This window comes from Larus michahellis, chromosome 1 (genome assembly GCF_964199755.1).
Source record: "Larus michahellis chromosome 1, bLarMic1.1, whole genome shotgun sequence".
Classification (NCBI taxonomy): Eukaryota; Metazoa; Chordata; class Aves; order Charadriiformes; family Laridae; genus Larus; species Larus michahellis.
In genome coordinates, this window is record NC_133896.1 from 177,381,757 (window position 1) to 177,403,473 (window position 21,717).

The 21,717-nt window shown below is 43.0% G+C and overlaps 1 protein-coding gene across 17 annotated transcripts in view; it reads left to right on the plus strand.

The window, feature by feature from the left end:
- KLF12 (KLF transcription factor 12) overlaps positions 1 to 21,717 on the plus strand; it is a 246,985-nt gene that overhangs the window by 153,373 nt on the left and 71,895 nt on the right. For all 17 annotated transcript variants that reach the window (XM_074564149.1, XM_074564086.1, XM_074564095.1 and 14 more), the window contains 2 exons: positions 3,593 to 4,136; positions 20,101 to 20,236. In XM_074564149.1, the coding sequence (XP_074420250.1) occupies positions 3,593 to 4,136; positions 20,101 to 20,236 (680 nt within the window). The remainder of the gene's footprint in view (positions 1 to 3,592; positions 4,137 to 20,100; positions 20,237 to 21,717) is intronic.

A 21,717-nucleotide genomic window follows, 5' to 3' on the forward strand; every position in this document is an offset into this window, starting at 1 on the left:
ATTTAATGTTCAAAGTTTTGATTCAAATACAGTTTAAATAGATCTTTGGCAGCTTAGATAAAATCTGAGATCTTGGAGAAACATCTATGCCACTCATAGGTCACTGTAAGGGAGCGTGAGTTGTCGGGGTAGATCTCTTTGTTCACTGCACCAGAACGAAATGTAACACTTTTTTATAATTTTTATCTTGAGTATGGGATGTACAAGCCTGTTTTGGTAAGGATTCTGCTGTGGTTTGTAATGTCGACTGACATCAGTCACAGCCTGAATTTACCAAAGAAAGGGCATTCTTAGTCTTAGAGTTTTGGCACGGAAAGGAGGTCATTGAAGGGCATACCAGTTTTCATCCTCTTTAGAGAAATTAATGAAGGGATTGTAAAGGTTTCAAGTTTAGTCCACTACTGAAGACTGAAATAATAATATCAACTGTATTACTGTAGTACCTAGAGATTGCATGGCCCCTCCAGCAGCTCTGGAAAAGAAGAGGGTACCTACTGAAAGGCAGATGCAATATAAGGAATATACAGTACAAAAGTAAACGCAGACGGGCTATTAAAAGAGAAAGTGATTTGTATGGTAGACTGCAGTTACATGATCTATTTTCCTGCGGTTCTTTTTAATCCCCCAAAGACTAGGTGTAATTACTGTAGTAAAACAAAGGCCTGTTCTTTGCACAACGTAGAAGAATCTGTAAGTCATGACCTGTGCTTTGTCTCAAAGACAGTTGACTCTATCCATGGAACAAGTACTTTGTGTGACGTCAGATACATGGGAGTTTGGGATCTTTCCTTACCCTTCCTGTAAGGGGCCTGATGCTGCAAAGACAGGTGGGGCTTTGGGGCAGACCGCACTCAGTTTGGTGATGGACTGCTTTCGAAGTCCGTGTGGATCCCTTGTATCCAGTCTCAGAAATATCCTGGAAATCAGAAGACTTCTGGGAGCAGTCTGACGTGCATATGCTGGGTACATCAAGACCCTGGTGCCCTGAGAGCACTTCAGTGTTCTCTGAAGAGCAACGGAGGTCCATCCTTCAGCTCACCAAGTAACAGGTTGTGCTGCTGAGGCAGGCAGCATTAGGTCAACCTGAAATCTGCCTCTGGCACCCAGGAGAAGCCTGAAAATACATCAACGTGTAGGATTTCCTCCATGTCACATTCATCTGCCCTGTGGATGGAGCTGGCAATTCATATTGCTTCTAGATGCCCCTTGGCCAGCCATGTACACAAGGGGATCCCTCATCTCCCTTGTACATGAGTTGATCCCGTTTATTCCCCTTCTCTCAAACGTTTAAGATACAAGATGATGCCTTTGGCCTCTGAAGATTTGGGTATAGCCTGTGCAGGCGTCCCTCTCCACCTTGCCTTCACTCTCTCACCAATCTGTTTAGTCCAGCAGAACCAGCCTGTTTCTGCATTGCATCTATAAGACTTGTGAAGATTTGACAAATGAACTACTTGCGCCGTGTATGTTTATGGTTTTGTCTTTATCCCGGCATGTATGGTGTGCCTAATGCGGAATCTCATTCCTGACGGTAGCCTGGATGAGGTGTTTTGGGGGAAGATACTGGGAATCATCACTGGGGAATTACAGGCGGGTTTGCCTTCTTGAGGAAGAAATTTCATAACCTTGTCACTTGTCACTGGTTATACGCTTTGAAATGTGACCTGTTCTTCACTCCGTGTTCTTTTTTAGCAGAAGAACTTCCTATTGTCTTTATAAAGGGATTTTTTTGCTTTTGTTATTTGTATTACAGCGGAACAGCAGGGTCCAGAGGCCGGATGAATTGGGGTCCCTTTGTTTTAAGTTGATTTGTGTATGAATAGAGGAAGAGACTCGCTGTTCCAGAGATGTTCTTGCTTTCAAATGGAGGGAAATTTCAGATCCAAAAACCAGTCTAAATCAGCTGAATAGATGGGATCTACCAGAACATCTCATCTTTCAGCATGCCAGGGATAATATCCACTTAGTTTGTTATTATTGCAATTTTTAATATTAGAGTTTCTATTTTCCTTTTGCAATAAAACTCCCTTCTGTGATGAAATTTGGCTCTGACTCAAAACCAGGAGGGTTCTCCATGAAAATATTTAACATAGTTGATTATAAAAATCCCAAAGTGAATTCATAGCTTGCTTGATAGACAAACTGCAATATTTGTGGCTTAACTATTTCTGACTTAACATTTTAGATACCTAGTAAATACTGTAATTTAGAGATTGAGAGAATGCATTTAGAGCTGCTTAGGTACCATAAAAAGATGGCTTGTTAGATGTGTATATGGAATAATTGCTTTGGGTCAAGTGAGGTTTGAAGTAGCTTGGCAAGCGTTTATTTATCGAGGTTGGTTTTCCGTACTACAGCACATAACGGCACGTGCGTGCCTGTGGAGAAGCTCTGCTGCAGTGCAGTGCCATGGAGGTACTCAGCTGCGGAGCTGAGAGCTGTGCTTTGTCTTACTACCACATTATCGATGGGCATTCCCTTCCTAGCTCTGCCTATTGAAAATTACTTGAAAAAACATTTTTAAAGAGTAGTTATTAATGATGCACTGTCAAAAAGAGAAGATATAGCAAAATGAGCTTCTCCAGGGATCTATCTTTGGCCTAGCGTTATTCAAAAATTCTATTAACCTCTTTGATGGTGAAAATAAGGAATAAAACTATAAAAATAGCAGATTGCAGCAGTCTAGAATAAATTTAGACCAACCAGCTTTGAAAGAGTTGGTCTAAAGCACATAATTATTTTGTGAAGTCAGGAAAATTGTTCTTAATTAGTATGGAAAAATGAAAAAAAAATTAAAATCGTAACAATGGGAAAGGCTATCTAGTGTGCTAAATCAGAATAATGAATTGCTGTAGCCGTTGCTGCCTGTACCAGGACAGCCATACGAACGCGGGGCTCTGTTCTGACCTGTAAGGTCATTATGTGTGACCATGCAGAATGCAAAAAGTCAAACACTGAACTGAAGGGACTGTGTTTAGCGTAAGGCAGTGCCTTGTGAAAAGCGATGTGGACAAAACTACAAAGATCGCTGCGAAGAGCAAATGAGTGCTAAGGCTTGTTCTTTTAAAGGTGAGTTATGGCAGAAAGAAGCAGCAAGGTCTGCCTACTCCAGAAGAAGGTAGGCAAGGAGGGGGAAATTAAAGTCTTTGAGCATGCAGAAAGGGGTCTGAAAAATGGTAGTGACCAGTTTTTCTTCATGTCCATTGGAGATGACACAAGAGAGTAACTCTGTAGCTTAAAGTTAGACGTTGGAAAGAAATGTCCTGTGCATATGAATAGTGGCTACCTGTGGAGATCTTAAAATTTTTGTCACTGATGCCTTTGCATAGTGCAAAGGAACAGAGTGATTTTGTACAGTTAATCCTGCCACCTTCTAAGAAATGAGTTTAGAACTTACTTTTTTTTAATATTCTGTTCAAACTGAATAATCTGTGCTTTCTGTCATGATTTGTCCTTTAAAATTATGAGCTGACACAAAGGAAATAAATCCTGTGGGTCTCATGACCAAGTTGTGTGATACCTGTTAGCAATTGGGTGTGCAAATCATCTTTAGCCACATATGTAACTATGTCCTTTTGTCCTTCCTCAACAGTCTCCAAACGTCCACAACTACCCAGATATGGAGGCTGTACCCTTGTTACTAAACAACATGAAGGCAGACCCCGTGGAGGATTCATTATCTACAGACCATTTCCAAACACAGACTGAACCAGTGGACTTGTCAATAAACAAAGCCAGGTCATCCCCTACAGCAGCTTCATCTTCACCAGTTTCCATGACAGCATCAGCCTCCTCCCCTTCTTCTACTTCTACTTCTTCTTCTTCTAGTCGACCAGCTTCATCACCCACAGTAATAACATCAGTATCCTCAGCAGCGTCTGTACCGTCAGTATTAACTCCAGGTCCTCTTGTGGCCTCTGCGTCTGGTGTTGGAGGCCAGCAGTTTTTGCACATTATCCATCCAGTACCACCTTCAAGCCCCATGAACTTGCAGTCCAACAAAATGAGTCACGTGCACCGTATCCCTGTGGTGGTACAGTCGGTACCTGTTGTCTATACAGCGGTGAGATCACCTGGGAATATGAACAACACTATAGTAGTACCACTGTTGGAGGATGGGAGAAGCCACGTCAAAGGTAAGGTGGAACCAGTTTTGTGCATCTGTGGCGGATCTAAAGCTGTTCTTTTGTGAGGAAAAACATAGCAATGCTGTGACGGTGGCTCGTTTACAAACTTACAGGGTCGTTTGCTGAAGAGATATTTAACTTACATTGTTGGGAGGAACCTTTAAAAGTCTTATTCCAGATGTTCTTTAAAATAAATAAATATTCTTATAAAGATGGAGGTCAGAAGTGGTGTTAGATGCTCAGACAACTCATGGCAAGTTTTTGTCCTGAGAGGAATAAATCCTCCCCAGAAGTGGAAGAAATTGGTCAGTGAAATAATGACAATGTGTAAAACATCATAGACGAACATAAAAAGCTCACCAGGTGATACAGATTTGGGAAGAGAAGGGAAGTCAGAGAGGCTGTTTCTATACAAAGAGAAAGCAATTGATGGGCTGTTGGAACGTGCAAAGGAAAGGCTTTTGGACCAAGGAGCGGTAGCAGATGCAGAGAGGTAGGTTTTATTAAGCTCAAGGAGTGGCAGTGGAATACTTTAAATTAGGTTTCTTCATCCAGATTAAACAGCAGAAGGGAAGGAAGCCACACGGAGTGTATATGTTGGGAATGAACTTTGCAGACACAGGACCTGAGAGGCACATGGAGGTGTGAAGGGAGGAAGAAAGCACACGCCAGAAGGACAGATACACTCTTGGAGAGGTGTCCAAAGAACACAGAAAGGGGAACTGGAGAGCAAGAAAAAACAAGAATGTAACAGTTACCGAGGGAGCAAAGACTTGTTAGAGATGGTGACATGATGGGTGGAGGAAGTAAAGAGAAAACAGATGTGCGCAGATACTTGGAAGGCATAGCTCTATAAAGAAGGCATTAGCAACAGAGATGGGAACATGAGGAAAGGAATGAGAGAGACTCATTTCAAGGTTCATCACATGTGAGTGAATAAAATATGGCGAATTCTCCCCTGAAATGAGGTATTGCGTGAGGCGGAAAGGGAGGGTACTGACAGGTAATCTTATTTTAGGGCTTATGAGACTACAAGGCATTTAGTAATACATCTTATAACATCTCTTACGTACCTAATTGCATAATGAACGGGTCTCTACACCTAAAAGACTTTTTTTCTTCAACTCTCCTGTCTGGTTTTGATATACTGGCGACTGTGTGTAATTACACAGGACTACAGTGATGGGTCATTCTGATGTTTAGTAGCATCCTGTTGTCCATAAATCTTTGGTTCTCCTCCTGTTCCCTCAGTACCCGAGTGTGGACTGTGTGCCCTCTCCTCAGGCTTGGACATAGGAAGTGAGCTCACAGCTGATCTGGGTTTTGTTTTAAGCCTCAAAATGACAGTTTAAGAAGTTTTATTGCACTTCATACAGTGACGTGATTTCAGGACTTAGCGCTGTTATGTCAAAAAATGATGAATGAAAGCAGAGCTTTTTGCCATGTTGTCTGGGAAAAATTAAAAAAGGGAAGTTTTAGTCTGTGTTTTGGTTTTGGAGCATTGAGCTGCACCTGACCTTCAGCTCATCCAGAATTTTTCCCGTTTGTTTTCTTTTCAGAGGTGCTAGTTGGCTCTGGTAGTAGTCTCCTCTATAGGAAGCACCTCCTGATCTTGTAAAACTGGAACTTTATTACCCCAGTTTTGTCAACAAAATTCCAGAATTTAACGTGCCATAGGGATTTCAGCCCACAAGCTCCAGGCCTCCTGAGCTGCCCTGACAGTATCGCCTCTGTGCTGTTATTGGCAGAGATCATTAACCAGTCCTGCAGCACTTACTAATGTACAGCTGAAGAAAAAGAAGAGATTAAACGTTCTTTAATTTTTTTTCTCATCAGTTGTACCCATTTTGCTATCGCTAATTCTTTTGATGTTCAGGTTAATTTGAGTAAATACGATAGAAGAATAATGGGCAACAGTCCACTCTAGGCAGTCATCTTTTGTCAGCTTTCGCTGGAGTGTGTTTTTCTTTCTTTAATGTAAAACAATATAAATAGTAAAATTCAATGATGTTGCATAAATTTAATGATTAAATAAATTTCATATATGCATAGACTGTCTTCCCTTCGGTGGTCAGCTTTTGTGCTGAAAACAAGAAATAAATGTACACAGATGCCAACAGGACATTGCTGTCAGATTGAATTGGTTGCCAATCCTCTACCAGCTGAAGGAGAAATGCACTTTCAGAATCATCCAGAGTCACTACTTTCAACTTTAACATGAACATTGATTATTCTCGGAAACGAAAATATACTCCTGCTGAAACAAAGTCGATCCACAGATAGCATCGGCAGCATTTGTCTCATAATCCCTGTGTTGTTGCTGCTTTAGGAGCTAAATCAGAGACCACGTTGGTGATCCAGAGGTGTGGTTGGGAAGCACTTAAAGTTATATTTTATATTAGTCTGTATCCAAGTCCTCTTCACTCTCATGAAATTTAGACACTTTCCTGAACAGAGGTCCTTTCAATGCCAAAATTAATGAAAATTACATTAGACTTAAGTTCAGACCTCTCCTCTTTTTCTAGACACAGGTACTTAGGGGCAAAATGCAGGAAACAGCATATAGAGAAAGGTTTTTTCCTTGTTATTCCCAGTTCTGTTTTACTCATGCTAAATTTTCCTCTTCCTTCCAGGTTTGACTAGGACCATTTCATTGTTAATTTTAATGCAAAACCTTCTCAGACCACCACCATCCCTCTAATCCTGCCTCCAGACATTTTGCTCGGGTGGCTTTCTGCTTCTCCTGATGCTTCCCAGTCCACCTTCCTCTCTCGGACAGAAGTCTCATACTGGCAGCTGCTTTTCTGAGCAAATACTTCTTTCTTCATGTTCTGTTTGAATTCTCTCTTTCCTCCAGCACAAGAAATCGCTACCTCCTTTTCTGTTTCCCCCTATTTTTCTATTTTTCCATTTTTTTCTACTCCTTGCCATCTTGCTGACTGTTCTTTGAGTGCCAGTTTCAGCAGCCCTGCTTCATCTCTCCCTCTTTATCTGTTAATATTTCTAACCCCTACTGTCATCTCTTCCTCTGCCACTGTGCATCCTTCTTGGTGGCATCATTCATCCTGGCGTTCTTCGTCACACCTTCCTTCAGCCGAGCCTCAGTTCTCCTTTTCTGCCTCCCAATGTGCTGCTCGTTTCTGCTCTCTGTCCTGCCTCCTCTCTCCTATTTTTCACTTGCAAGGTTTCCCATTAAATCAAACCCGTTCTGCAGCACTGAAAACCAGACGGGTTTGCAGAGAATTAACTCTTGTGTATATGAGCTGTTGGCAGCATTCCGTCAGGTCCTGTGCCATGCGCTACACCCTGAGGGGAGCAACAGAATCTGAGAGTATCACGAGGGAGGTGATTCTGCCCCTCTACTTCTGCTCTGGTGAGACCCCACCTGGATTACCGCATCCAGCTCTAGAGTCCTCACCACAAGAAGGACATGGACTTGTTGGAACGGGTCCAGCGGAGGGCCACGAAGATGATCAGAGGGCTGGAACACCTCTCCTATGAGGACAGGCTGGGAGAGTTGGGGTTGTTCAGCCTGGAGAAGAGAAGGCTCCGGGGAGACCTTACAGCAGCCTTCCAGTACCTGAAGGGGGCCTACAGGAGAGATGGGGAGGGACTCTTTATCAGGGAGTGTAATGATAGGACAAGGGGTAACGGTTTCAAACCGAAGGAGGGTAGATTTAGATTGGATATTAGAAAGAAATTCTTTACAATGAGGATGGTGAGGCACTGGAACAGGCTGCACAGGGAGGCTGTGGATGCCCCATCCCTGGAAGTGTTCAAGGCCAGGCTGGGTGAGGCTTTGAGCAGCCTGGTCGAGTGGGAGGTGTCCCTGCCCAGGGCAGGGGGGTTGGAACTAGATGATCTTTAAGGTCCCTTCCAACCCAAACCATTCTGTGATTCTATAACTTTATAATTCTATGCTACAAAAGCACCCTTCTGTCAGATTGATGCTTTTGCAGGGTAAAAACCTCTCAGCTCACCCTCTGGGGAGGAGGCACCCCAGGTAGACCCCCAAAGTGGAGGGTCTCTGTGTGCTGCTCCAGTACCACCAGCCCAGTTGTGCAAGTTGCCCCCTACAACCTTATTTGAAATGTGCAAACCATAGTAATGCATTGGGGCAGGGAGGGGACAGAAGCCAGGCACAAGTTCCTTTGCCACCCCCTACAACATGGCGAAGAGACGAAGTTCACTTCCTTCAGTGGGCACCACTGTTGTCCTCTCATCCAAAGCCTTACGAAGCGCTTGGAGACTTTTTTCTACGTTGGAGTAGGTGGTGACCACTAGACATTATTACACGTTAAAGTATTCCAGAGCACTAAAATACCATTAAAAACTCTCTCCTCGCCTTTTTTCTCCCTGTTGGTCAATGGTGAGGGTTGCTAAAAGGTATAATTAAGAGGCACAGCAGGTAGCAGCACCTATAGATAAGGTTGCCTGATGATTTCCGTTAAAACCGTGTCTTCAGTTGCTCAGTCTGTCTATATGTTAACCATTTAGACTAACATTTTCCATGCCGTATGTATGCCTCAGGCTATTTCTTTATTCTCTTTTTCTTTCTTTTTGAGGAAAGTTTCAGGGAAAAAACTATTCCACTCTTCCTGAGAGTGAGTGTAGAGGAAAAAAAAAATGTAGCATTTTCCATGTTGAAAAATTTATTCCAGCTTTTTTTGGTGAAAAACTCTAGAACCTCTCTGTGCCATGAACCTCAAGTTTGGTTTGGACCATTGTCCTTTTTTTTGGTCTTCTTAAGCGCTTGCGGAAACCAAATGAAATTTGGAGATCTGAAAAAATATATGAGTCCCCTTAAAGGGCAAAGCAAAAAAATTTGTGGCTGAGAAAAGGCAAGGAGGAGGTTGGAAGGGGCTGGGCAGTAGGGAGAGGGGCAGAATGGAAGGGTGTGGGGTAGAAAAGGAGAGGTGGTGAGATGGCTACGGATGTGCGAATATGTTCAGGAGGAAAAGTGGGAAAAGATTGGAGACTGAGGAAGGGGAAGAAGCAAAAGGAGGGTAGAAAAGAGATCTGGGCAGGGTGAAGGGGAACAAGGAGAGGCTAGGACAGACAGGAGTGAAAAGGCCCGCCATGGGAGGAACATGTTAACCCTACAAACTCTGGTCCCATTAGCCTTCAACTGCTTCACTTTCAAAAGACATCCATGAATACTACTGGCAAACCATGTCCTTCTAGCAGCAGATTTTGTCAAAGATAATACCCCTAAAAATTGTTTTCTGTAGTTCAGCAGAGTTAACTCCATTCATTGAAGGGCCTTTTAGAAGCTCTCTCCTGATGTGGGTGCACCAAGGACCTGTGCAACTTTGATATTTCTGGGTTTTTGCGTTCCAAGTTTCTGGGTTCTCTCTCTTATTGGTTTTAAAATTTTCAAAAGATACAACCAGTTGCAATATCCAGTGTTAAGAACATTATAAATTTAAATTTTCCAACTGAACTTCATCCACTTCCCATGTAGTAAACATCCATAATGACATAGGTGTGGATGGTTTTTATGTTACTCTGTCTGTGTATAGACCTAGCAGACATAGTTTTCACCATTTACACCTGCCATATTCCTCACTGTGGATACATTAATAAGTAGTAAAAATGCAGTACCTTTTGCTACAGATTTTTCTGCGACTTAAAACAGGTCATACCACTAGATTACATTATCCACTGCCCTTGGGTTTTCTTTAAGTACAGCTGTTATTTCTGCCTCCTGTAAAGTTTATTCCACAAAAGTAAACGCAATTTGTAGTATGAAGTTAGAAATTTAGAGAACCGTTCCGTATGTTTAAAGGTCAGATTATATGGTCTGTTTGTATAAATTCTGCTATGGAAGAGACTCTTAATTAAAACCAGAAGTGTTGCCTTTTTTATTTCATGTGAAGTGATTATCCTTTCTACATTTTAGTAGATGGTTATTTTGGATTTGAATTGCATTGAGGTGCAGAGTTTCTACTTTAGCTGTAATTTTTTTGTTGTTACGCACAAAAAACGTCTGCGCCTGTACGTATTCCAACCTGTCCGCCTCCACCCTCCTGCTTCGCAAAATGTTGAATCTCTTTCCCCCTCTTTGCTTGGTTTTTCTGGAAGAAATAGTAGTAGTTCTTGGGAAGGAGAAGCAGGTTGGCAATGGCTATCTGGGAAGAGAAGCAGGCAGAGGAGAGGCTTGCGTTCAGGGTGGGACCTGCGTTACTGGAGATGGTGCATATATTTAAGAACTAGAGTAAATAGTAATTCTTGCCAGAATAAGAGTTAAAACACAGGTTACAAGATATGCTGTGGTATTTCAAATTGAGAAGGAGAATTGCTTGAAGACAAAGTAGCTTGGGTTGACTACGGGGAATCCCATAAACAGTCTTCTGCTTAAATCTCCAGAAAAGTCATATTTCTGGTGACTCATTAGTAACAAGCTTAGGTTTTTTCACTACAGAAGCATATGTTCTTCTAAGATTTATCAACAGTGGATTTAACACCATGTATGTTTCTAACTACAGGCAGGTTTGGGGAAGGGAGTGAGGTAGATGTGTATTCCAACTTCATTTGTGAAGCCCAGCATAAGGAGGATGAAGTCCATTTGCTCATATCCTGAGTCCCGGCACCTTTTGGAAGCTGTTAATTCCTTCTCTTCCATGCAAAGAAGGCCTCTGGTCCTTCAACTCTGTCCTCTCACCAGGGCTGAGCTTTGATCTGGTTGTTGTTATCCTGCAAATTTGGATCCAGCAGAAACATGTGCATAAAACTCCTCATTTATTCTATCCCTGCCTTGGGTTTTATTGTGCCTTGGACCAACCTGCTGGAAACTTTCTGGTGTCTAAAATATCTCTAGACTGTTGCAGTGTGTAAGTTGCAATCTGCTACTGTTTTGTAGTGGCTTTGTAATATTTTACTTAATATTAAATATTTTCTGTCCTTATTGTTTTCCCTGCATACTTTTGGTGATAGAGTATTTGTATATTGGATGCTCAGTGAGATATAAATCTCAGTAGTCTCAATAGTTTGTTTTTTTGTGTGTAGATGAGGTCTCATGTTATTCACATAGCTTAGAAAGAGGAAAGTCCTTTGCTTAAAAAAAATGGTGTTGTATGTTTATGTATACAACCGAGTGACAGAAATGCTTAAATATGTGCATATATTACATCCGTGCAATCACTCTCACCTCTGTATTTCTCCACACAGCTATTCTTTTACAGGTTTATGGCAAATTATTTGACTGGTGAAATGATTTTAAATATTGCCTTTGATTGGATCATAGCAATTAATATTCTCTGGTAGATTAGTTACACTGTGCATTCAGTGCCAATTCCCATTCTCTGTGAACCATAGCTGTGCGGGGTGCAGTTAACTGCTCTAGCCATATAGTCCCATAAAATCTCAATAAAATCTGAAAACTGTGGAGTATGGGTAATCTTGCTATAAATTGTAATAAAAATTACCCCTGTAGACTCTATATTCTGACCATTAAGTTCATGGATACTGCTGCTTTGTACATAAAGTTTTATGAAATAAATTGACCAATTCTGTTGCCCCTACCAGACACCAGGTTGTTTTGATTGAAAATCTGATAGGTGCGCTCAGAGCGTTTTCCAGTGCATAAAGCACTTGTAATGAACTTTAAATAGGAAGAAAAATGCCCTATATGTGCATCATGTAGTATGGACCATCTTAGGAGGAGAAAATAATGAATACCATCATTCCTGTGCATTTGTTAGGTCCATAAAGCCACGATTTGGTTTCCTAAAACTCATTAAGTAAACCTGACTATAACACTTCATCTCTGAGGGCATCATTTCAAATAGCTCCTGTACATCTGCATCTGGAAGTGTTGCCTCCATTGGTAAAAACATACAGCAGTGTGTGTGACATTCTCCTTTGATCTTGTCCTCCCGGGGAAATCCATGTTGGGCTCGTGTTATCTAAAAAAACTGCCAAGAAGTGGGATGTTCAGTTGCTTCAGACATCAGGCTATGGTGTGAGGCTGGGCCTGCAGGGTGGTAAAACCCATTTTCCAAGAGTTAGCTGAGAAGGATAGAGATGAGTCAGTCCCTCTGCTTGGCATTTGATCCACCCAGATGCACATTTTTATCAGAGGTATTTGAAACAGTGGCAGTTCAAGAAACAGCAAAAGAAGTCACTGTTGGCCAGCAGTTTCCTTCTTGCAATATTTCAGGTACCAAACTGTGCCGTATGTCAAATGTAGAGATTGAAGTTATGGTTTAGACGTTACAGTATTTATAACTGTTGGCAGATTTTTGGTTTTAATGGTGATTACTGTCTCCCCCTGTGAATTACCCCTCTTCCAGATTTGACCACTGGGGCTATGCGGCCAAATAGCATTTTCTTCAGCGTTGCTGCAAGGGTCCAAGATGCCTCTATGGCATTAAGCCAACGGTGGCAAGCAGGGAGAGAGTGGGAGCAAGCAAGGCCATGCAATGCTGTTGCTGTTGTCCCATCTTTGGGCACTTACTGAGATCCCCCAGACGCTTTTGTTCCTTTCCCAGAAAACCAAGGAATGACAGAGTCACTTGGCAAAGGCTCCTCTCCACCTCTTCCCAGCAAGGAGTGGGTCCACAGTGGCTCAAAGGGGCACCAAGCCACTTTCCTCTGCCAGGGCTGGTGCCCCAGCATCTGGCAAGAGGAAGGAGGGTGGCTCACACTGCTGAATTCCCCATGTGGTCCACTGAGGTTGGTGGGCTCAGCACCCCTGAAGACACCCATCTGCCTCTGCTGGCTGTATGGGAGGGTTGGGGCGGTTCTATTTGCAGTGGAACGTGCCTGAGCACAGGAGGTGAGAGGGTCTTCCCTCCTCTCCCAGCGTCATCCAGCTCCTGATGTCCGGGGCTCTGAGAGAGGACAGGGTAAGAGAGGACAGGGGATGATGGAAATGTACTGTTAGGTGCTGCTGGGTCATGGGGTCATTGCGAGTGGCAGATTATTATTAGGTTCAGACTACTTCTTTCGCAGTGTTTCTGATGCTGGCAGATCAACAGCGTATTGTGCTAAAGCATGAGGGGCATATAATTTTCTTAACCATATTTTCCAATACTTCTGAGTCCAAGACTTCTGGGAGTCTGGCAGCAAATGTCGCTTTGTTACTTCAGTCCTTCGTGCTCTGCAAACACACAGGCACACATGTGTGTAACAGCAGTACTAATGAGTGTTAACAGCAGTACTAATGAGATTCTTGTAAATGTTAATTCTGGGGTGTGGGGTAGCATTTGGCTTTCCATTCCTCATGGTGGTTAGTGCAAAGCAACCATTGCTTCCAGCTAGAGATAATCTTCTTCTACCTGCCGTATGCCAGCATGCACTGGAAGCAACTGGAGAGCAGTTTCTAAGGCAGGCATTTGGCAATAGCAAGCATAACTCTTTCTGGCTTATTTGAGGTACCTCAGAACTATTCATTTATGCATCATTTAAACTTCCATTGCAATAAAAATCTGCGCCTATGTTTGCGAGAGCAAATACGTCATCGTAGCATGGATCAGAGCTAGCAAGACCAGAGGGGACTCCCCACCATCAAGGCTGACATCTCACCTAACACAGAGGCCTTGGCATTACACTTGGGGGGTCCCACGTCAGATGTCTCCCTGCTGCAGACCTGTGTCACCCTGCAAGTGGCCATCCGGTCTTGTGGGCGGATGTCAGGGCTGCTTGGAAATCTGTCATGAGCAATCACTTTGATTAGCAGGTTGTGTATTAGGCATCCTTTAGAGAAAGCAAGGTGGTGAGTTTAATACGTGAAACAAAAGCAAGCAGACTCTGAATTTGGAAATCCTTTCAAAAAGCAGAAATAGATTTTTAATTATTTCAAGAAAGCAGCTAAGGATAATTCAGTTTTTATTATGTTCTGGTGTATCAGCAGGCCTACATGTATCTATGTTTACAAAGTTATTAGCCGAGAAGTTAATTTAATGCAGAAAACTGAGGTATTAAGATAAAATGAGCCAGAGGCTTCAATATTTCAGGGTGCTGGAATTTTTTCTCTCTATTTTCACACCAACAAGCATCATCTCATAATGAGTCATTTCAGCATTAGTTAATACTATGTGGCTTAGCTATAAAGAGGGGTGAAAATCCTGATGGTTACTTAGTTTTCTTCTGCTTTTAAATATTTCATTCATCTTTAACCCAAGGGGCTCATATTTGCCTTTAAATCAAAGATAGTGTATAGACGTGAAATTACTTCTAGTGGGTCGTCGTGAGCCTACTGATGGGATGAATTTTCATCCCTTTCACTCGCAGGAAATTTGACGGGAGGAAATAAATCAGGCTGCGGTAACGGAAAACTGCCAGCAGTGATAGCAGTGTGTTAGTGTATGGGCCTTTTCATGCCAAGAAGGGCACAGATTTAGGCCGCTTGCATGCATCCAACTGCAGGATTTTTGGCAGTGCTTGGCCTTGGTTGACCACATCAGAGCACTTGAGCTGCGTATCCCTAAATAATCGCTGGGAAGAAGCAAAGCGATAAGGACATACTTGAGTGGGACCCAAATATGACAGACAGAGAGATAGCATTTACCCAATAGCCTAGTAACACCAGCACGGGTGTGAGAAGTGAGAGGTGGTGTGCTGGGCTCTGGTCAGCCTGGAGAGATTGAAATCTGCAGTCCCCACTTCCCATGAGATGCCCTGATGTGGGCATGAGCACCAGTTTAGAGAGTGGAGAAGGAGAAAAATGCCCTGATGGCATGGTCCTGTGCTCAGGTTATTCCCCTGGGAAGGTGGAGGCTGTGTCCTGTTCCGAGGGGTTCATCTGCCCTTAGCAGCCGGCAGGCTGCATCCTTCTTGGAGATTCTGCTTCCATGACATGGCTAATCCTGTACCATGTCAAGGCTGACAGAGCCATATCTGCCAGAAAACACAAATTCAGTCAGTGCTCATTAGAAAGTTGCTGTGCATGTTTAAATCTGTTCCAGCATTGTAGAAGGGGCAGTTTTGTCCTGAGAAATAGGATCAGGTAATGTTTTGCCCCCACCGCCATCATAAATTTTAAAGCCAAAAACTGTTCAGTTCAATAGAAATAGAAGCAAGCTTATGTCTGATCCAGATCAGATTTCTTCCTGCTGGCAACTGACAGTTGGCAGATACAATATTAATGATGGTAGACCAAGTTCTGGAGTATTTACAGGCTGATAATGTGCCTTATGTGAGACCCGTTTGCACATCTTGCCTTAAAACTAGTGCAGGGAGTGAATTCGCTCATCCCGCCCAAAGGGAAACTCCGTTTTGGTACAGTTTGGCAAAGGGGCCATTGAGAAGTGATTGCATATATGTACACGCATCAAGAGCAATTCTCTGTACTTTGTTTAGCAAAAAGGATCATTGTTACTTGAGGCTAACAAGGATGGAAAGCAACGTGGCCGCTTGCAGCCTTCAGCACTTGCAGACGTTCTTAAATAACTCCCCTGGCTCACCAGTCTTTTCAGCATGGAGTGCTAACAGCTTGCTTCTGTAGCTCCTGTGCACTCTTTCAATGACACCTTTGTCCCACGAAAGCAGTCTCTGACTCGTTTCTTTTTGCTTGCCTCGCCTTAGCCTCATTCACACTTCACAAAACCACCGGATAGCTCTGTCGGACAAATCTCGCCTTTCAAGAGCAGTAGCAAGGGCAAGAAAACCAGCTTATTTTTAAGGCTTGAGCTTTATTAATGAAATGTGTCTGCCTGTGATAGGAGGGACTTAATTCAGTGACCCAGCTGGGTCCCTTCTGAACCCGTGGTCCTAAGTTCAAGGAAAAGCTTGGTCATCAGAGGAAGGTACAGCACAAAGGGAGGTTGAAATGCGCTGGCATGTTTTGTGGGCTCTCCTCCACCTTGCTTGCCAATTGCATTCCATTACTCACTTGTCCTCCACCTTTTTCATCTCATTTGCTAAATTATCTCTTGCCTGCATCTCTTCATTCTTCCCCCGTTTGATGTTCGTTAGGCCCGTAATTACTCTTAATTCAGTGTTTATGAACTGCGGCTGGTATTTATAAACCTTGGTGCCAGCAGTTCGACAGTTGTTCTTAGATGTCCAAGAGAAAGTCAAAGCTGCTGACATAAGTAGGAGTTGTGAACTCTGAATATACAAAAATCCTGTACTGCAGTTTGCGCACTGTAGTGAGCGGTGAGGAGGAGATATCTGTTAGGCTTTTGTCCACTTGGTTATTCACATGGCTCATTTTGCGGAGGAGAATAGCTTTAAAGGCTGTTTTTCCCTGCTGCAGCTGTGCTGATGAGAAAACAGGGCAGTTTACACCAGCCGGCAGCAGTGAAGTTCAGCCTCCTGGTTAGTCACCTCGGCTCCCCAGTGCGTCGGCCACCCAAGTCCGCCAGCTGAGAAGAGGTCACAAACGGAGAAGGAGACAAAAAACAATGTGTATGCAGGCCAACATTAAAATATAAGGGAATAATCCCTAGATCGTTCTATAATTTAATTACCATCTTTAGTTAGGTTAACTGCAAAAATACTACAGAAAATGTCCTTGAATTGCCCACCTTTGAATTTGCCCACTGTTAAGTTTCCGTTCCTCACCTTTTGTTCTCGCCATGCTCAACTGTCGCGGCACCTTGTGATGTGCTCAAACGTTGGCAACTGGTGGGGCACACCGTGCCCAGTGGGCCAAATTATCCCTAGGAGGAAAAGCACAACCCCAGTGGCAACTTTGTGGCTACGTTAGGAGTATACAGAGTAGGATTTACCTCGCGGAGCAGAAACTGAGAGAAGGTAGTGTCTTTATGTAATTGAGAGTTTTCATCCTAGCAAATTCCTCTGGTAATCTCAAACCAACATCAAATATCATAGGAGTGTCAATAATATCATAAGAGCTGACAGTCAGCAATAATAATGAAACAGCGTGTTTTAAAAGCAACAAAAGTATGTAAGCTTTTTCATATCCATTTATAATGTCTCGTTTTATGTACATGTATTCGCACCTAAGTGATCAAAATTCATGTATAATTGTATTACAGACTAAATTATGTAACAACTTCAGTGATTTCAAGTTAGGTTTAGGTTTAAACGTTAAGAAAGTTTCTGAGCTAGCTACTTAAAACTTTTGCTGTAGTCTAAATCAGATTAAGCCATCATTAATAAAGTATCACATACATAGGTTTTTGTTATAGTTTTAATTTTATTTACAAACATTAGCTTTCACAAAAGCATCATGTATAGCAACATTTAAATATTGGGCAGATACAAACATGCAATTTGTTGTAATGAGATTCACTTTAAGAAAAACTGAAGAAGTAATGAAATAAGTACATACTTAGCTCATACTTAAAGTTGCTTTTAAGAAGGAACAATAGGGAACGAGACATCCTCAGAAATGGTTCAGTTGCTCCTAAATCAAATACTAGATTATCCCTATGCTCAGATACTCATTGAGTACTATCATGTGTAAGCCGTGATTTTAAGAAACACAGTCAGAATGGTGCTCTTTCTATCTAAAACAATTAAATGTTTTGAACAATTTCTAAGTGGCTGAACGTTTGTCTCATGCAGATCGTTGTTCATTGTCAACAGTCTTTGCTTTGATAAACAAAAGGTGTTTTCTTTTCCACACAGGAAGAAATAATAAGCAGTCCAAATCTAGCCAGTATTACTGAGGCGCCTAAACTCTGCTAGTAGAAGGCTCACAGGAGTCACACTGCGCATCTGTAAATACACTGTGCTTCCAGAAGGGGTTGTTGCATCAGCTTGCTGAACATATTTTAATAGTGTTTTCTTTATGAAGTTCTTTAACATTAAAAAAATGCAGCTGAAGGGTAGTTATAATCACTCACTGTTCTTTTACTCAGAGGTGGTTCACAGTTAAGACATAAATTAAAATTTAAGACCAACTTTCCCTTGAGTCATCACTCATTTGGAGAGGGCTTTCTTTTCGAGAGCCCAGCTATCCATCAGTGCTACTTTTATGGCTGCACAGCTCCTGGATTGTCCACAGCCCTCCCATTCTTCAGTGTAACTCAGTCCCTTTTCTAGAGTCAGCGAACACGGTAACATAAGAAACATGCCAAAATGGTAAATTTAACTGTGACTTTTGGAGCTGCTGTCTGTCCGTAGGCTCACTGATCTCTAACAGGAGCCTGTGATACCTGTTGTCTAGGGCTGTGGTTAGCCAGAGCTGAGTAGGAATGACAGCTACCTTTCTGGAAAAGCGTGTTGCAAGACCCAGAAAGTGTCCTGTCTCTGACACTGCAGTACAGGAGAGCACAAACTCAACAGTTAGCTTTTTAAAGAAATAATCTTGGATTCCTCTTATTTCACCTGGCCAAACAAAACAAACATGTATTTAAACAAGTCTCTTTGCCTGTCTTCCCCTTCCATCTTCTCCCTTGCAGGGTCAGGCATCTCTCCAGTTTTGCTCTCTACTCCAGCTGCTTTCGGTGTCTCTCAGCACTTAGTAAATCCTATGCGGTATTTCATGGGTGAGGGGAAATGTCTGTTTCTTTACATCACCTCCAGGTTTGTCCCTGGGTCTGTCCCCTGACACAAGCAACCCCACCTTTCTCTCAGGACTATCCCAGGTCACACGTTTGCCCCACAGCGCCCTTCAAACCTGTCTCTTGGTTTCCTCCCCTTGCCTGTATGTGAGTTGGGCTTGCTTCCCTTTGGAGGGCAGCAGCCAGGATAAGAAGGAAGGCAGGTAGCCTACCTTTCTGCTTTCCTCTTCTTTCCCATCTCTTTTTGGCACAACACTTAACTCTTGGTGGGTTGATCTTGGCTGGCTGCCAGGCGCCCACCCAGCCGCTCTCACACTCTCTCTCCTCAATGAGACAGGGAGGAAAAATAAGGTGGAAGTACTCATGGGAGAAGATAAAGACAGGGAGGTCACCCACCAATTACTGTCACGGACAAAACAGACTTGAGTTAGGGAAAAGTAATTCAATTTCTTGCCTATTAAAAATAGATTAGGATGGTAAGAACCAGCCCCCTCCCCACTTTTTCCTGGGCTCAGCTTCACTCCTTCATTCATGGGGATGGGGAATGGGAGCTATGGGGAACAGGAGCTGTAGTGAGTCCACAGCAGCTCCTCTCTGCTGTTCCTTCCTCCCCTGCTCCACCATGGTCTCTTCAGGTGAAGGGGAATCCCTGCTCCACCATGGAGAAGCATCTCCTCCCCTCCTTCCCCTCTCACCTTGGTGTCTGCAGGGCTGTTTCTTACACTTTCTTCCTCACTCTGCCTGCATGGCATTTTTTTTTTGCCCTTTTTTAAACCTGCTTTCCCTCAGGTGACGCCATTTTGGCTGCGGGGCTGGTTGGTTGAAGTTAACTGTTAATTGGAGTTACCTGGAGGGACATGAGTCCCAACCTCGTATCTCATGATGGACAGTCGAAATCAAAGATGGCTACTGAAATTTTGCTGTAAAATTTACTCTCGAGTGTGCTGTGTTGTACAAAGCAGACACAGCCCTTTCTTTCCACTTTCTGAAGACAGCCAGACTCTTTGTCATGGAGTGTAGCAATAGGACAAGGGGTAATGGTTTTAAACTGCAAGAGGGTACATTTAGACTAGATATTAGGAAGAAATTCTTTACTGTGAGGGTGGTGAGACACTGGGACAGGTTTCCCAGAGAAGTTGTGGATGCCCCATCCCTGGAAGTGTTCAAGGCCAGGCTGGATGGGGCTTTGAGCAGCCTGGTCTAGTGGGAGGTGTCCCTGGCCATGGCAGGGGCGTTGGAACTAGATGATCTTTTAGGTTCCTTCCAACTCTAACCACTCTATGATTCTATGAATAAGTAACCTGAGGGTAACCTGGGTTTTTTGATTAATATTATGTGTGCAGTTCTATTTCAGGTCGGATGGATGGGTTGGTGCAGCCTGCGTGCCGCGGGAAATGCTTGGGCCTGGCTGTAGGCGTCCTCGGCGAATCCATCACCGGGTTCGGGACGCTCGGCACAAGCCGTGCCATCCGGCCCGAGCGAGTGGATGTGTTGTTCTGGGACAAGATTAATTTCAGCACGCTCATATTAATCCATTATATGTCTCTTTCCAGCACAAATGGACCCCCGAGGCCTATCTCCCAGACAAATTAAAAGTGACAGTGATGATGACGACCTGCCAAATGTGACCTTAGATAGCGTTAATGAAACTGGATCTACAGCGCTCTCCATAGCCAGAGCAGTACAAGAGTAAGTATCACATTCCCAGAGTGAGATGAGTGTGACCGAGGTGCTCCCGGGCCGATGGAGGCACTATCCCTCGGTGGCGGCGCGGGGGTGTCCCCCCCGGCTGTGGGCCGACATGCCTGCCAGCATCTCTGCTGCGTAGCTTCCTTCCCTGTGGGAAGAGATGGCTGTATCTCTCCTCTCCCTCCGATTCTCTTTTCCTTTCTTTCTCTCTGCTCTCATTATTAGGTAAAGTTTCAAATTGAAATTGGTTTTTTTCCCCCCCTTTATTTACTTGCAAAGCTTGCGGTGTTTTTATATCCTCTCCAAAGGGAGACCAGGTTAGACTTTCACTCAAAAAACATTGATTTTTTTTCTTAACTGAAAGCAGCACCAAGAAGTTTCTTCTAGTTGCTGTCAGATAGGAGCTACCTACATTTCTCCTGAAGGACGGTGTCATTGAAAGGAAATTAGCGAGGGGCTTTGAACAATTTTTCCGTTGCTGTTATTTTTCTGTGTACTTTTACTCACTGGATGGACAGGTGATCTCTTAATTTAATGTCTGTATTGCTTGTTTAAAAAAAAGAAAAAGTTTATGATAAGCATTAGCAATTCTGTAGATGCATGAGCTTGCTCAGTCACTGTAGCAGCTGGAAGGGAACCAACTGTGAGGTAAATAAGTATTAATATCCCCATTTTATAGGTGAGGAAAATGAGGTTATGCGTAAAGGTCACCCTGTAGGTCTGAAGCAGAGCTGGAAATAGAACTAGAGCCTCCAGGCACTGAAGCCTGTGCTAGACCCACAGAACATACTACTTTATCTGAGAGGTTCAAAATATGGGCGTTCTGTATGTTTTTAAGTGGGAAGGGATATAATAAAGGCCATTAGACATTGTTATTATGTAATTTATTATAGATGCATTTTAAATATCTTCTCTAAAATTATTTAGTTTTGCTTTGTTTTCCTGGCCATCGGTAGCCAAAAGCGCTAATGTTTCCAAAGCAATGTCCTATTTGCTTAGAGGAAACTAAGCCGTGTTTGAGGAGGAACTACTGTTTTGGGAGTTTCACCAGACATCCACTAACTGGTTTTCTAGTCAAGCGGAGTAACCTCAAACCTATATTCCTCTTAAGAAAAGAGGAAGGGCAAGGCAAGGTGTTGACTCTCACTGTAATTAGCAAGCTCCCCTCCTGGCCGTGATAAAAGAAGGGAAGGCTTCTTCAGCAGTGACACTATTGCTTCATAGACAGGCCTCACGCATATTTTGAATTCACTAGTTACAACACAAGGCCCTGAAGTGCTAAGTATTTTTCTCTCAGTTTATAGCACACATAATAATTCAGAAAAAATAAAGCAACCTGTCATGATTTTGCACTAAATAGTTCTGTCTAATTAATGAAAAGAGGAAGCAGGGGGTGCTAGCGAATACTTCTAACATACGACTGGCAGGCACATACTGTTCTTTGTGATTGATATTGCTGGAACACTTAGCGATTTGGTCAA